At 41.1% G+C, this 17,852-nt stretch overlaps 1 protein-coding gene across 1 annotated transcript in view; it reads right to left on the reverse strand.

The window, feature by feature from the left end:
* RAPGEF5 (Rap guanine nucleotide exchange factor 5) overlaps positions 1-17,852 on the reverse strand; it is a 603,491-nt gene that overhangs the window by 174,066 nt on the left and 411,573 nt on the right. Inside the window, exon 9 of the mRNA XM_053714138.1 lies at positions 233-355. Coding sequence (XP_053570113.1) covers positions 233-355 — 123 coding nt within the window. The remainder of the gene's footprint in view (positions 1-232; positions 356-17,852) is intronic.

Genomic DNA, 17,852 nt, shown 5'->3' on the forward strand with positions numbered 1-17,852 from the left:
CATAATGTATCACACAAATTCAGCTTATATTGTATATGATTGATTTCCAGTAATAAAATTTAAATGTATCAACACGTCAATAATGAAAACAAAATGAGGATTGTGTAACTAGTGCACATAATGCGAGTTAGATTTTATATTGTATGACAACCGTTTCCATTACTTTGAGTGTACTAATTCATTCAAAATACAATTTAGTGTTCACTATTGTCAAGAAGGATCAAACCCCTACCTGTGGCTTCTTGTCAGGTGGTTTTGATTCAGGCTGCAAGAGCTGGCTTTCTCTGGCTTGCTTCTGGACAAAATCTATTCGCCTTAATTCTTCTCGGCCGTGCAGTCTGCAGATTACTTCAGCCTTGAGGGTTGGAGAGATTGCAAATAGATATTTCATTCCACAGTCCCAGGACATGATAACCATTTATACTTCACTTCAAATTCAGTTTGTTGTAATTAGATCCAATAAAATACAGACATCAGTGGATTAAGTCTCATGTAATATCTAGAGTACAGACTAGATGTCATAAGCTACTGCGTGTGTACTTTTTGTTTGCTCCCCTCCACCTATTTCCTGTCACACAAGAGAATTGTAACAAGAGGTTAAAGACCCATGGGAAAGTTAGTCAAGAACAAATCCTGAACATAAACTCGTCACTCCTAAAAATAACAATGTTGCATCTCCTGTTCATGTGTTTTAGTACTTGGCCCTGATGAAGGGAGAAGTCATCAAATGCACAGTCAGATTAAAGCAAAGAGGAGGCATAATCTAGAATGTCACTGATTTACAGAACATGAAATATTCCAATAAGTTTATATGCAATAAATAAGAAACTAAAGTCCTTATTTTAAAGGGATAATGTACTCTGGCAAGGAGTTGATAAGATTTAATGGGCTGCGCTCTCTCCCTCCCCTTCCTCTGGGAGGTTGATTTCTTATGCTTCCCCATATTTACATAGCTTTTGAATAGCCAATACTGCAGTATTTAAATTTCCAGTATAAATTATGTTTAAACACACAAATGTCGCTATTTCAAATGGCAAAATAAAGATAAATGATTGCAAACAATTTGGAACACATTTTACAGTGCAATGTTCATTTTAAGTGTAAAAAAAAAAATATGCATTTATTTGGCTCTAACATTGAGAAATGTAAATGTTATATAATATTAACTTAAAAGGACACTAAACGAGCATTATGAGCCTATTTTGTGCTGCATAATATGATTTAAGTGCATTTATACCACTCCAAAGTAGTCATATTGAGGCTGTATCTTAAATCAGGAGTGAACCTGTGAACACATAGTATAAATAAGTGTAAAACAAGCTGTAACAAAGGGGAATGTAACCCAAAATTTCTCTTTCATAATTCAGATAGAGAATAGAATTTTAGACAACTTTCAGATTTACCTGTATTGTCAAATGTACTTCATTCTCTTGGCATCCTTTGTTGAAGGAACAGCAATGTACTACTGGGAGCTAGTTAACACATTGGGTGAGCCAATGACAAGAGGAATATATGTGCACTCACTAATCAGTAGCTAGCTTCTAGTAGTGCATTGCTGCTCCCAAGCCTACCTAGGTTTGCCTTTCAACAAAAGCTACCAAAAAACAAAGAAAAATGTATAATAGTAAACTGGAAATTTGTTTAAAATTGTGTGATCTATCTGAATCACGAAATAAATGTTTTGGGTTTCATGTTTCTTTGAATGTTTGGCTGCCCCAAATATGTTCTCCACCGTCATATGTCAATGGGACCCACATGAGGCCCTAAACCACTGCACAGCCAGCCCAGACTGCTATCAGGGACAGTGGCATCTTTACTGCACCAAAAGGAATCAAAATCTTCTTTCTTCATCTATATAGAAAAAACTAAATTTATGCTTACCTGATAAATTTATTTCTCTTGTGGTGTATCCAGTCCACGGGTTCATCCATTACTTGTGGGATATTCTCCTTCCCAACAGGAAGCTGCAAGAGGACACCCACAGCAGAGCTGTCTATATAGCTCCTCCCCTAACTGCCACCCCCAGTCATTCGACCGAAGACAAGCAAGAAAAAAGGAGAAACTATAGGGTGCAGTGGTGACTGTAGTTTAAAAATAAAAAACACCTGCCTTAAAATGACAGGGCGGGCCGTGGACTGGATACACCACAAGAGAAATAAATGTATTAAGTAAGCATAAATTTTGTTTTCTCTTGTAAAGGTGCATCTAGTCCACGGGTTCATCCATTACTTGTGGGATATCAATACCAAAGCTTTAGGACACGGATGAAGGGAGGGACAAGGCAGGCACTTAAACGGAAGGCACCACTGCCTGTAAGACCTTTCTCCCAAAAATAGCCTCCGAAGAAGCAAAAGTATCGAATTTGTAGAATTTAGAAAAAGTATGAAGCGAAGACCAAGTCGCCGCCTTACAAATCTGTTCAACAGAGGCCTCATTTTTAAAAGCCCATGTGGAAGCTACCGCTCTAGTGGAATGAGCTGTAATTCTTTCAGGAGGCTGCTGGCCAGCAGTCTCATAAGCTAAGCGTATTATACTTCTTAGCCAAAAAGAAAGAGAAGTTGCCGAAGCCTGTTAAACACAGGCTTGATTCTAACCAAAGCCTGACAAAACGCCTGAACGTCTGGAACCTCAGCCAAACGTTTGTGCAACAGAATAGACAGAGCAGAAATCTGTCCCTTTAAGGAACTAGCTGACAATCCCTTCTCCAATCCCTCTTGGAGAAAGGATAATATCCTAGGAATCCTGACTTTACTCCATGAGTAACCATTGGATTCACACCAATGAAGATATTTACACCATATCTTATGATAGATTTTCCTGGTGACAGGCTTTCGAGCCTGAATCAAGGTATCAATGACCGACTCGGAGAAACCACGTTTTGATAAAATCAAGCGTTCAATCTCCAAGCAGTCAGACGCAGAGAAATCAGATTTGGATGTTTGAAGGGACCTTGAAGTAGAAGGTCCTGTCTTAGCGGCAGAGTCCATGGTGGAAAGGATGACATGTCCACCAGATCTGCATACCAAGTCTTGCGTGGCCACGCAGGAGCTATCAAGATCACCAAAGCTCTCTCCTGCTTGATCTTGGCAATCAGACGAGGGAGCAGAGGAAACGGTGGGAACATATAAGCCAGGCTGAAGGACCAGGGCGCTGCTAGAGCATCTATCAGCGCTGCCTTGGGATCCCTGGACCTGGACCCGTAACGAGGAAGCTTGGCGTTCTGACGAGACGCCACGAGATCCAGTTCAGGTTTGCCCCATAGTTGAATCAACTGGGCAAATACCTCCGGATGAAGCTCCCACTCCCCCAGATGAAAAGTCTGCCGACTTAGAAAATCAGCCTCCCAGTTCTCTACTCCTGGGATATGGATAGCTGAGAGATGGCAAGAGTGAACCTCTGCCCATAGAATTATCTTTGAAACCTCCAACATTGCCAGGGGGCTCCTTGTTCCCCCCTGATGGTTGATATAGGCTACAGTCGTGATGTTGTCTGACTGAAATCTGATGAACCTGACCGCAGCTAGCTGAGGCCAAGCCTGAAGAGCATTGAATATCGCTCTTAGTTCCAGAATGTTTATCGGAAGGAGGGCCTCCACCTGAGTCCACGAACCCTGAGCCTTCAGGGAGTTCCAGACTGCACCCCAGCCCAGAAGGCTGGCATCTGTCATCACTATAGTCCATTTTGGCCTGTGGAAACTCATTCCTCTGGACAGATGGACCCGAGATAGCCACCAGAGAAGAGAATCCCTGGTCTCTTGATCCAGATTTAGTAGAGGGGACAAATCTGTGTAATCCCCATTCCACTGATTGAGCATGCAAAGTTGCAGTGGTCTGAGATGTAGGCGGGCAAACGGAACTATGTCCATTGCCACTACCATTAAGCCGATTACTTCCATACACTGAGCCACTGACGGCCGAGAAGTGGAATAAAGAGCACGGCAGGAAGTTAGAAGCTTTGACAACCTGACTTCTGTCAGAAAAATTTTCATTTCTACTGAATCTATCAGTTCCTAGGAAGGAAACTCTTGTGAGAGGGGAGAGAGAACTCTTTCCTTCGTTCACCTTCCACCCGTGAGACCTCAGGAATGCCAGAACAATGTCCGTATGGGACCTAGCGATTTGGAAAGTCGACGCCTGTATCAGAATGTCGTCTAGGTAAGGGGCTACTGCTATGCCCCATGGCCTTAGAACCCCCAGAAGAAACCCCAGAACCTTCGTAAAGATTCTTGGTGCCGTGGCTAACCCAAAGGGAAGAGCCACAAACTGGTAATGCCTGTATAGGAAGGCGAACCTGAGAAACTAATGATAATCTCTGTGTATCGGAATGTGTAGATAAACATCCTTTAAGTCCACGGTAGTCATATATTGACCCTCCTGGATCATAGGTAGGATGGTTCGAATAGTCTCCATCTTGAAGGATGGGACCCTGAGAAATTTGTTTAGGATCTTGAGATCCAAGATTGGTCTGAAAGTTCCCTCTTTTTTAGGAACTATAAACAGATTTGAATAGAAGCCCTGCCCCTGTTCCTCCCTTGGAACTGGGTGGATCACTCCCATAACCAGTAGGTCTTGAACGCAACGTAAGAATGCCTCTCTCTTTATCTGGTTTGCAGATAATTGTGAGAGATGAAATCTCCCCTTCGGAGATGAAGCTTTGAAATCCAGAAGGTATCCCATCCCCAATCTCCAGAGCCCAGGGATCCTGGACGTCTCTTGCCCAAGCCTGGGCGAAGAGAGAAAGTCTGCCCCCCACTAGATCCGGTCCCGGATCGGGGGCTACTCCTTCATGCTGTCTTAGAGGCAGCAGCAGGTTTTTTTGGCCTGCTTCCCCTTATTCCAAGCCTGGTTAGGTCTCTAGACTGGCTTGGACTGGGCAAAATTTCCCTCTTGTTTTGCAGTAGAGGAAGTTGAAGCTGCGCCACTCTTGAAGTTTCGAAAATTAGTCTGTTTGGTCCTTAATTTGTTGGACCTATCCTGGGGAAGGGCGTGGCCTTTTCCTCCAGTAATATCAGCAATGATCTCCTTCAGTCCAGGCCCGAATAGGGTCTGCCCTTTGAAGGGGATGTTGAGAAGTTTAGACTTTGAAGTAACCTCAGCTGACCAGGATTTAAGCCATAGCGCCCTACGCGCCTGAATGGCAAAACCTGAATTCTTAGCCGTTAGCTTGGTTAAATGAAAAACGGCATCAGAAATAAATGAATTGGCTAACTTAAGAGCTTTAAGCCTGTCTAGGATATCATCCAACGGGTTCTCTACCTGTAGAGCCTCCTCAAGAGACTCGAACCAGAAAGCCGCTGCAGCAGTGACTGGGGCAATGCATGCAAGAGGCTGGAGAATAAAACCTTGTTGTATAAAGATTTTCTTAAGGAAACCCTCTAATTTTTTATCCATTGGATCTAGGAAAGCACAACTGTCCTCGACAGGGATAGTTGTACGCTTAGCTAGGGTAGAGACTGCTCCCTCCACCTTAGGGACCGTCTGCCACGAAACCCGTGTTGCGGCATCTATAGGAAACATCTTTTTAAAAGCAGGAGGGGGAGAGATCGGTACACCTGGTCTATCCCATTCCTTAGTAATAATTTCTGAAAACCTCTTAGGAATTGGAAAAACGTCAGTGTAAACAGGCACTGCAAAGTATTTGTCCATTTTACACAATTTCTCTGGGACTACAATGGTGTCACAGTCATCCAGAGTCGCTGAAACCTCCCTGAGCAACAAGAGGAGGTGTTCAAGCTTAAATTTAAACACTGTCATTTCAGATTCAGACTGAAGTAACGCCTTCCCTGAATCAGAAATGTCACCCATAGATAGAAGCTCTCCTGCTTCGGCTTCTGCACATTGTGAGGGTATATCAGACATAGCTACTAAAGCGTCAGAAAGCTCTGTATTTGTTCTAGCCCCAGAGCTGTCTCGCTTTCTTTGTAACCCTGGCAGTTTGGACAATATGTGAGGGTATGATTCATAACTGCCGCCATGTCTTGTAAGGTAAACGCATTGGACGCGCTAGATGTACTTGGCGTCACTTGAGCGGGAGTTATAGGTTCTGACACGTGGGGAGAGCTAGATGGCATAACCTCCCTTTTGTCAGTCTGAGAAACCTCTGGTGATAAATCTTTAAAAGCCATAATATGGTCTTTATAACTTATAGAAAGGTCAGTACATTTGGTACACATTCTAAGAGGGGGTTCCACAATGGCTTCTAAACATAATGAACAAGGAGTTTCCTCTATGTCAGACATGTTTAACAGACTAGTAATGAGACCAGCAAGCTTGGAAAACACTTTAATAAATGTGAAAAAGCAATTATACAAAAACGGTACTGTGCCTTTAAGAACAAAAAACTACCACAAACTGCAAAACGGTGTTAAAAAGTAGTAAAATCTATGCAGTGTGTATAAGGAACTAAAGCAGCATTGCACCCACTTGCAAATGGATGATTAACCCCTTAGGCCCAAACACGGATTAGAAAAACGTTAAAACCGTTAACAAACAGTCAAACACACTGCCACAGCTCTGCTGTGGCTCCTACCTGCCCTTAAACACATTTTTTGCAAGAATAAAACCCTCTATAGTGGTCTCTATAGTGGTCCTAGATACCAGAGGACTCCTTTAGGGAAGCTGGATGTCTCAGTCTGAAAATCAACTGCGCATTTAGAGCGCGAAAATAGGCCCCTCCCACCATACACTCAATGTCAGAGGGCCTTAAAAAAATACTCCTAGGAGTAATCTAACTAGCCATGTGGAAAACTAGGCCCTAAATAAAGATTTATCACCCTCAGAGAAAAAAACATTTTTTCTATAAACCATGCAAACGTTTTTACACTAAGTAATATGAGTATTAACATGAATATTACCCTTTTTTGCAAGCATGATCCCAGTCGTTGTTAAATCACTATCAGGCTTACCTCAAATATACCAGGAACTGTCAGCATTTTCTAGACCTTATCATCTCTCTAGAAATTTTTTTACTGAACATACCTCAAAGCAGGTAATCTGCAGACCGTCCCCCCAACTGAAGTTTTCTTTCCATACTCTTCAGTTATGTGTGAGAACAGCAATGGACCTTAGTTACAAACCGCTAAGATCATCAAACCTCCAGGCAGAATTCTTCTTCCAATTTCTGCCTGAGAGAAAAACAGTACAACGCCGGTACCGTTTAAAAATAACAAACTCTTGATTGAAGGTAAAAACTACACTAAGTCACCACATATCTCTTGATACTTCCTTTCTTGTTGAGAGCTGCAAGAGAATGACTGGGGGTGGCAGTTAGGGGAGGAGCTATGTAGAAAGCTCTGCTGTGGGTGTCCTCTTGCAGCTTCCTGTTGGGAAGGAGAATATCCCACAAGTAATGGATGAACCCGTGGACTGGATACACCTTTACAAGAGAAATATTCACAAAGACTTGCTCTCCTCGCTTGTATTTTTACATTTTTATTTATTCATTTGTATATTTTAAAGACAGTTCAATTGAGTAGAGTTCCTCAAATCCTCTTTCCTTTCAATGGGGGATTTGGTATTAAAACCAGGACTGCAGAAAAATAAATGGTGTTTAAATGCAACTACTGGGACATAGTTAAACACATCTGATAAGAAGAGGCAAATTCATAACAAAAAAAGAATATTTGTTTCATTTTAACAGAATGAATATCCAAATGAATGCACCAACGAAAACGGAAAAAAAATAGTTTTCTTTAAAATTACCTAAAGGGTTAAATACTTAGCACCTCTAGTGGGCTGGGGGGCTCCCAGGGCCTGCGCTAAAGGAGAAGGTCCTATAGTGCAGACCCTGGGAGCTGACGTACTAAACCGCGTATTAGTGCAGAAGAAGAGGAGGAGCAGGTTAGTCCAGCACCCTAAAGGTAAAGTATAAACCTACAGGTGAACTCTGGGAAGAAGAGGAGCAGGTTAGTCCAGCACCCTAAAGGTAAGTATAACTACAGGTGAACTTTTTCCCCTGTCGCTTTGGAACATTTTTCATTTGTTTAACGAAAACTAATGTAAATGTTCTACGAATATTCAGTATTTATTTAGTTTAAAACGAAACAAATACCGAATAATGCAGCCATCAAATATTCAGAGAAATATTTCTTCATTCCAAAAGATTCGGACGCACCCAAATTTTGGGCGCTGCACAAGTCTGAAAGCCACCAATCAGCAGCTAGCTTCCAGTAGTGCATTGCTGCTCCTGAGCTTACCTAGGTATGATTTTTAAGTCTCTTAAAGTTACATGCTGTATCTAAACCATAAAAGTTTAATTTTGACTTTCAAGATTCAACTAAATCATACAACTTAAAAAAAAAAAACTTTCCAAAATACAGGCACACCTCGTTTTAGTGTGCTTCACTTTATTGCGCATCACATAATATATATATATATATATATATATATATATATATACACACACATATATATATATATATATATATATATATATATATATATATATATATATAAAAGAGGAAAGATAGATGAAAAAGGGTGCAGCTACTGAAGATGTATAATATAAAGATAATCAATAAATCAAGACAACGGCAAAGTCCTATCAGCTGTTACACATATCTCTAGAAGACGGAGAAAGTTTCTACTAGCACTACGCGACACTTACCTCATATTGATTGAGGTCAAGGAGTGGAAGTAGATACCCTAAGGGGAACTTATATTCCGGGCACTATGGATTTCTGTTTTAATCTATCCACTTTATATGGGGCATCGTTTTGGCGTTTACTTCACCCTGCTATTTTTGGAACTCAACATCTGCTCACATACTACTAGCATCAAAGCTTTTGACATCTTAAGAGACTTTTTCTGTTATTAATATATGTGATGTTGCTTTCTATGTGAAACATTTCTGTTATTTATGTATTTTGATTAGTACTGATATTTTTTGGTGCATAATAATATTTTTTTTTTTCCTTAATCAGGTTGTTTTAGAACTGCATAGCAATTTGATTTACATGTGGTGTCTATTTTGTATCAGAACATTTACTGTTTTGCTATAACTTCAAGCATTTGGGGGCATATTTCTAAAGTTGTCTGTACAATTTTTATCTAAACCATCTTCTGTATACTATAGTGTACAGACAGGGAACCCTGTCTATTTATTGAGGGATACAGATAGGCTATCATAAGACCCTTTTTATTATTTTTAGTTAATACTCTCCATCAGGAGGAATTATTTCAGACATATTATTGATTTATTCATTATCTTTATATTATACATCTTCAGTAGCTGCACCCTTTTTCATCTATCTTTCCTCTTTTCTGTATTTTTTATCTTATCAGGACTGAGGGGTGTGGGGGCCCACCAGCCCCGATAGATAGATTAGGGCTGCAACTGTTCACTATTTCCTTCTATTCTTAAGGTTACCAAGATATCGTCCAAATAAGGAAACACCGCAATACCCCGCTCTCTGATTACAAAGAGTAGGGCACCTAGAACCTTTGAAAAGATTCTTGGAGCTGTCGCTAGGCCAAAAGGAAGAGCAACAAATTGGTAATGCTGGTCTAAAAAAGAGAATCTCAAGTACTGATAATGATCTAGATGAATCGGAATATGAAGATATTCATCCTGTAAGTCTATTGTGGACATATAATGCCCTTGCTGAACAAAAGGCAGAATAGTCCTTATAGTCACCATTTTGAAAGTTGGTACTCTTACATATTGATTCAAAATCTTTAGATCCAAAACTGGTCTGAATGAATTTTCTTTCTTTGGAACAATGAATAAATTTGAATAAAACCCCAGACCCTGTTCCTAAAACGGAAATGGCATGATTACCCCTGATAACTCCAGGTCTGAAACACACTTCAGAAAAGCCTGAACCTTTACTGGGTTTACCGGAATGCGTGAGAGAAAAAATCTTCTCACAGGCGGTCTTACTCTGAATCCTATTCTGTACCCCTGAGAGACAAAACTCTGAATCCAATGAATTTATGCTTACCTGATAAATTTATTTCTCTTGTGGTGTATACAGTCCACGGATCATCCATTACTTGTGGGATATTCTCCTTCCCAACAGGAAGCTGCAAGAGGATCACCCACAGCAGAGCTGTCTATATAGCTCTTCCTCTCCCTGCCACTCCCAGTCATTCGACCGAAGACAAGCAAGAGAAAGGGGAAACCATAGGGTGCAGTGGTGACTGTAGTTTAAAAATAAAATATACCTGTCTTAAAATGACAGGGCGGGCCGTGGACTGGACACACCACAAGAGAAATAAATTAATCAGGTAAGCATAAATTATGTTTTCTCTTGTAAGGCGTATCCAGTCCACGGATCATCCATTACTTGTGGGATACCAATACCAAAGCTATAGGACACGGATGAAGGGAGGGACAAGGCAGGTACTTAAACGGAAGGTACCACTGCCTGCAAAACCTTTCACCCAAAAATAGCCTCCGAAGAAGCAAAAGTATCAAATTTATAGAACTTTGAAAAAGTATGAAGCGAAGACCAAGTCGCCGCCTTACAAATATGTTCAACAGAAGCCTCATTTTTAAAAGCCCATGTGGAAGCTACCGCTCTAGTAGAATGAGCTGTAATCCTTTCAGGAGGCTGCTGGCCAGCAGTCTCATAAGCTAAGCGTATTATACTCCTTAGCCAAAACGAAAGAGAAGTTGCCGAAGCCTTTTGGCCTCTCCTTTGTCCAGAGTAGACAACAAACAATGCAGATGTTTGACGAAAATCTTTAGTAGCTTGTAAGTAAAACTTTAAAGCACAAACCACATCAAGATTGTGTAATAGACGTTCCTTCTTTGAAGAAGGATTAGGACACAGTGACGGAACAACAATCTCCTGATTGATATTCTTATTAGATACCACCTTAGGTAAAAACCCAGGTTTGGTACGCAAAACTACCTTATCTGCATGGAAGATCAGATAAGGAGAATCACACTGTAAGGCAGATAACTCTACGAGCCAAGGAGATAGCTACCAAAAACAGAACTTTCCAAGATAAAAGCTTGATATCTTGATATGCAAGGGTTCAAACGGAACCCCTTGAAGAACTTTAAGAACTAAATTTAAACTCCATGGCGGAGCAACAGGTTTAAACACAGGCTTGATTCTAACTAAAGCCTGACAAAATGCCTGAACGTCTGAAACATCCGCCAGACGTTTGTGCAAAAGGACAGAGCAGAAATCTGTCCCTTTAAGGAACTCGCTGACAAACCCTTCTCCAATCCATCTTGGAGAAAAGACAAAATCCTAGGAATCCTGACCTTACTCCATGAGTAACCCTTAGATTCACACCAATGAAGATATTTACACCATATCTTATGATAGATTTTCCTGGTGACAGGCTTTTGTGCCTGAATTAAGGTATCAAAGACTGACACGGGGAAGCCACGCTTTGATAAAATCAAGCGTTCAATCTCCAGGCAGTCAGTCGCAGATAAATTAGATTTGGATGGTTGAAAGGACCCTGAAGTAGAAGGTCCTGTCTTAAAGGCAGAGTCCATGGTGGTAAGGATGACATGTCCACCAGATCTGCATACCAAGTCCTGCGTGGCCACGCAGGTGCTATCAAAATCACTGATGCTCTCTCCTGCTTGATTTTGGCAATCAGACGAGGGAGCAGAGGAAACGGTGGAAACACATAAGCCAGGTTGAAGGACCAAGGCGCTGCTAGAGCATCTATCAGCGCTGCCTTGGGATCCCTGGACCTGGATCCGTAACAAGGAAGCTTGGCGTTCTGGCGAGACGCCATGAGATCCAGTTCTGGTTTGCCCCAACGTTGAATCAACTGTGCAAACACCTCCGGATGGAGCTCCCACTCCCCTGGATGAAAAGTCTGTCGACTTAGAAAATCCGCCTCCCAGTTCTCTACACCTGGGATATGGATAGCCGATAGGTGGCAAGAGTGAATCTCTGCCCAACGAATTATCTTTGAAACTTCCAACATCGCTAGGGAACTCCTTGTTCCCTCTTGATGGTTGATGTAAGCTACAGTCGTGATGTTGTCCGACTGAAATCTGCTGAACCTCATTATCGCTAGCTGAGGCCAAGCCTGAAGAGCATTGAATATCGCTCTTAGTTCCAGAATATTTATCGGAAGGAGAACCTCCTCCTGAGTCCACGATCCCTGAGCCTTCAGGGAGTTCCAGACTGCCCCCCAGCCCAGAAGGCTGGCGTCTGTTGTTACTATTGTCCAATCTGGCCTGCGAAAGGTCATACCTTTGGACAGATGGACCCGAGATAGCCACCAGAGAAGAGAATCCCTGGTCTCTTGATCCAGATTTAGTAGAGGGGACAAATCTGTGTAATCCCAATTCCACTGACTGAGCATGCAGAGTTGCAGCGGTCTGAGATGTAGGCGGGCAAACGGAACTATGTCCATTGCCGCTACCATTAAGCCGATTACTTCCATACACTGAGCCACCGAAGGGCGAGAAGTAGAATAAAGAACACGGCAAGAATTTAGAAGTTTTGATAACCTGGCCTCTGTCAGGTAAATTTTCATTTCTACAGGAAGGAAACTCTTGTGAGAGGGGATAGAGAACTCTTCTTTTTGTTCACTTTCCACCCATGCAACCTCAGGAATGCAAGAACAATGTCCGTATGAGACTTGGCAATTTGGAAATTTGACGCCTGTATCAGAATGTCGTCTAAGTAAGGGGCTACTGCTATGCCCCGCAGCCTTAGGACCGCCAGAAGTGACCCCAGAACCTTTGTAAAGATTCTTGGAGCTGTAGCTAACCCAAAGGGAAGAGCCACAAACTGGTAATGCCTGTCTAGGAAGGCAAACCTGAGAAACCGATGATGATCTTTGTGTATCGGAATGTGAAGATAAGCATCCTTTAAGTCCACGGTAGTCATGTATTGACCCTCCTGGATCATAGGTAGGATGGTTCGAATAGTCTCCATCTTGAAGGATGGGACCCTGAGAAATTTGTTTAGGAACTTGAGATCTAATATTGGTCTGAAGATTCCCTCTTTCTTGGGAACCACAAATAGATTTGAATAGAAACCTTGACCCTGTTCCTCCTTTGGAACTGGGTGGATCACTCCCATAACTTGGAGGTCTTGAACACAATGCAAGAATGCCTCTCTCTTTATCTGGTTTGCAGATAATTGTGAAAGGTGAAATCTCCCATTTGGAGGGGAAGCTTTGAAGTCCAGAAGATATCCCTGGGACACAATTTCCAACGCCCAGGGATCCTGGACATCTCTTGCCCAAGCCTGGGCAAAGAGAGAAAGTCTGCCCCCTACTAGATCCGTTACCGGATCGGGGGCCAATCCTTCATGCTGTCTTAGAGGCAGCAACAGGCTTCTTGGCCTGCTTACCTTTGTTCCAAGCCTGGTTAGGTCTCCAGACCGGCTTGGACTGGGCAAAATTTCCCTCATGTTTTGTATTAGAGGAAGCTGATGCTGCGCTCGTCTTAAAGTTTCGAAAGGCATGAAAATTAGTTTGTTTAGTCCTTAATTTGTTAGACCTATACGGAGGAAGGGCATGACCTTTTCATCCAGTAATATCAGAAATGATCTCCTACAATCCAGGCCCGAATAGGGTCTGCCCCTTGAAGGGATTATTAAGAAGCTTAGACTTTGAAGAAACGTCAGCTGACCATGATTTAAGCCATAGCGCCCTACGCGCCTGAATAGCAAAACCAGAATTCTTAGCCGTTAGTTTAGTTAAATGAACAACGGCGTCAGAAACAAATTAATTGGCTAGCTTAAGTGCTCTAAGCTTGTCAAGTATATCATCCAATGGGGTCTCTACCTGTAAGGCCTCTTCCAGAGACTCAAACCAGAAGGCCACAGCAGCAGTGACCAGGGCAATGCATGCAAGAGGCTGTAGAATAAAACCTTGTTGAATAAACATTTTCTTAAGGTAACCCTCTAACTTCTTATCCATTGGATCTAGGAAAGCACAACTGTCCTCGACGGGGATAGTAGTACGCTTAGCTAGGGTAGAAACTGCTCCCTCCTTAGGGACCATCTGCCATAAGTCCCGTGTAGCAGAATCTATGGGAAACATTTTCAGGAGGGGGAGAAAACGGAACCCCTGGTCTATCCCATTCCTTAGTAATAATTTCTGAAAACCTTTTAGGTATTGGAAAAACATCAGTGTAAACAGGCACTGCATAGTATTTATCCAATCTGCACATTTTCTCTGGCACTATAATGGTGTCACAGTCATTCAGAGTAGCTAAAACCTCCCTGAGCAACACTCGGAGGTGTTCAAGCTTAAATTTAAATGTTGACATATCAGAATCAGGTTGAAGCATCTTCCCTGAGTCAGAAAAATCACCCACAGAAAGAAGCTCTCCTTCCTCAGCTTCTGCATATTGTGAGGGGGTATCAGACATAGCTACTAAAGCGTCAGGGTGCTCTGTATTTCTTCTAACCCCAGAGCTGTCTCGCTTTCTTTGTAACCCAGGTAGTCTGGATAATACCGCTGTAAGGGTATTATCCATGACTGCCGCCATGTCTTGTAAAGTAAACGCCATGGGTGCGCTAGATGTACTTGGCGCCTCTTGAGCGGGAGTTAAAGGTTCTGACACGTGAGGCAAGTTAGTCGGCATAACTTCCCCCTTGTCAGTTTCCTCTGGTGATAAATCTTTTAAAGACAGAATATGGTCTTTATAACTTAAAGTGAAATCAGTACATTTGGTACACATTCTAAGAGGGGGTTCCACCATGGCTTCTAAACATAATGAACAAGAAGTTTCCTCTATTTCAGACATGTTTAAACAGACTAGCAAAGAGACCAGCAAGCTTGGAAAACACTTTAATGAAGGTAAACAAGCAAAAAATAAAAACGGTACTGTGCCTTTAAGAAAAATAAAAAAGGTCAGAATTTGAAAAACAGTGATAAAAAGCAGTAAATCAAACAAATTTTTTACAGTGTGTATAATAGGCTAACAGAGCATTGCACCCACTTGCAAATGGATGATTAACCCCTTAGTTTCAAAAACGGATAAAAAAAACGAAATAAACGTTTTTTAACAGTCACAACAAACTGCCACAGCTCTGCTGTGGCCCTACCTTCCCATACAATCGACTTTGGAAAGCACAAAAACCCTTTAGAGAGGTCCTAAGCATTCAGGGGACTCCTTCAGGGAAACTGGATGTCTCAGTCTGCAAAAACTAATACGCATTTAGGCACGAAATTAGGCCCCTCCCACTTATGTATACACAGTGAGAGGCCTAACAAAACTATCCCTAGGCAAAATTTAGCCAGCCATGTGGAAACAAATGGGCCCCAATAAAGTTTTATCACCAATATGCATATAAAAAACGTTTAAGCACTTCCAGCAAACGTTTTATATTTCAGGAAAGGAAAAAATAATAAGAGTATTACCTTTAACAGCAAGCATGATACTAGTTGTTATTAAATCACTGTAATCAGGCTTACCTTAGATAAATCCGGTATTAACAGCATTTTCTAGCATTTACATTTCACTAGAAAAATTTAAACTGCACATACCTCATAGCAGGAAACCCTGCACGCCATTCCCCCAGCTGAAGTTACCTCTCTTCAGTTATGTGTGAGAACAGCAATGGATCTTAGTTACAACCTGCTAAGATCATTAAAGACCACAGGCAGACTCTTCTTCTACTTTCTGCCTGAGACCAAAATAGTACAACTCCGGTACCATTTGAAAATAACAAACTTTTGATTTGAAGAAAAACAACTAAATTACACCACATCTCTCTAACTGCTTCCTTTCTTGTCGAGAGCTGCAAGAGAATGACTGAGAATGACTGGGAGTGGCAGGGAGAGGTGGAGCTATATAGACAGCTCTGCTGTGGGTGATCCTCTTGCAGCTTCCTGTTGGGAAGGAGAATATCCCACAAGTAATGGATGATCCGTGGACTGGATACACCTTACAAGAGAAATTTTAATCTGCCCCCTACCAGCTGAGCTGGAATGAGGGCCGCACCTTCATGCGGACTTGGGTGCTGGTTTTGATCTCTTAAATGGCTTGGATTTATTCCAATTTGAAGAAGGTTTTCAATTGGAAGCAGATTCCTTGGGGGAAGGATTAGGTTTCTGTTCCTTATTTTGACGAAAGGAACGAAAACGGTTAAAAGCTTTAGATTTACCCTTAGGTTTTTTTATCCTGAGGCAAAAAAACTCCCTTCCCCCAGTAACAGTTGAAATTATTGAATCCAGCTGAGAACCAAATAATTTATTACCTTGGAAAGAAAGAGATAGCAATCTTGATTTAGAAGTCATATCAGCATTCCAAGATTTGAGCTACAAAGCTCTTCTAGCAAAATAGCTAAAGACATAGAATTAACATCAATTTTGATAATATCAAAAATGGCATCACAATTGAAATTATTAGCATGTTGAATAAACTTAACAATGCTAGACAAATCATGATCCGATACTTGTTGCGCTAAAGTTTCCAACCAAAAAGTTGAAGCATCTGCAACATCAGCCAAAGAAATTGCAGGCCGAAGAAGATGACCTGAATATAAATAAGTTTTCCTTAGATAAGATTCAAGTTTCCTTTCTAAAGGATCTTTAAAAGAAGTACTATCTTCCGTAGGTATAGTAGTACGTTTAGCAAGAGTAGAGATAGCCCCATCAACTTTGGGGATCTTTTCCGAAAACTCCAATCTAACTTCTGGCAAAGGATACAATTTTTTAAACCTTGAAGAAGGAATAAAAGAAGTACCAGGCTTATTCCATTCCTTAGAAATCATATCAGAAATAGCATCAGGAACTGGAAAAACCTCTGGAATAACCACAGGAGGTTTATAAACAGAATTTAAACGTTTACTAGTTTTAATATCAAGAGGACTAGTTTCCTCCATATCCAATGTAATCAACACTTCTTTTAACAAATAATGAATATACTCCAATTTAAATAAATAAGAGGATTTATCAGTGTCAATATCTCAGGCAGGATCTTCTGAATCAGATAGATCCTCATCAGAAAAGGATAATTCAGTATGTTGCGGGTCATTTGAAACTTCATCAACCTTATGAGAAGTTTTAAAAGACCTTTTACATTTATTAGAAGGCGGAATGGCAGACAAAGCCTTCTGAATAGAATCAGAAATAAATTATTTTAAATTTACAGGTATATATTGTGCATTAGATGTTGAGGAAACAGCAACAGGTAATGAACTACTACTGATGGATACATTATCTGTATGTGAAAGTTTATCATGACAACTATTACAAACCACAGCTGGAGGTATAATCTCCACAAGTTTACAACAAATGCACTTAGCTTTGGTAGAACTGTTATCAGGCAGCAGGGATCTAGCAGTAAATTCTGAGACAGGAACAGATTGAGACATCTTGCAAATATAAGAGAAAAAAACAACATATAAAGCAAAATGATCAATTTCCTTATATGGCAGTTTCAGGAATGGGAAAAATGCAAACAGAATAGCCCTCTGACATAGAAAAAGACAAGAGGCAAATAGGAATGGAGTCTAAAATAATGAAAATATTTGGCGCCAAGTATGAAGCACAACAAACAGAAAAATATTTTTTGGCGCCAAAAATGTCCGGAAACGACACACTCACGTCATAGATGACGCAACCTTGTGAAAGGATCCGGCGTCAACTAAGACGCTGGAAATGACAAATTTGCATCAACGAACGTAACTTCGCGCCAAAAAAAATCTTGCGCCAAAAATGACGCAATAAACTTTTGCATTTTGCGCCCTTGCGAGCCTAATTCTGCCCACGATTTAGAAAAATGACAGTCAATTGAAAAAAGACTACACCCCAGGTAAGAAATACATTTCTAAAAAATGCATTTCCCAGATATGAAACTGACAGTCTGCAAAAGGAAATATACTGAAACCTGAATCATGGCAAATATAAGTACAATACATATAGTTAAAACTTTATATAAATACATAAAGTGCCAAACCATAGCTG

Source organism: Bombina bombina, chromosome 5, assembly GCF_027579735.1.
Source record: "Bombina bombina isolate aBomBom1 chromosome 5, aBomBom1.pri, whole genome shotgun sequence".
Classification (NCBI taxonomy): Eukaryota; Metazoa; Chordata; class Amphibia; order Anura; family Bombinatoridae; genus Bombina; species Bombina bombina.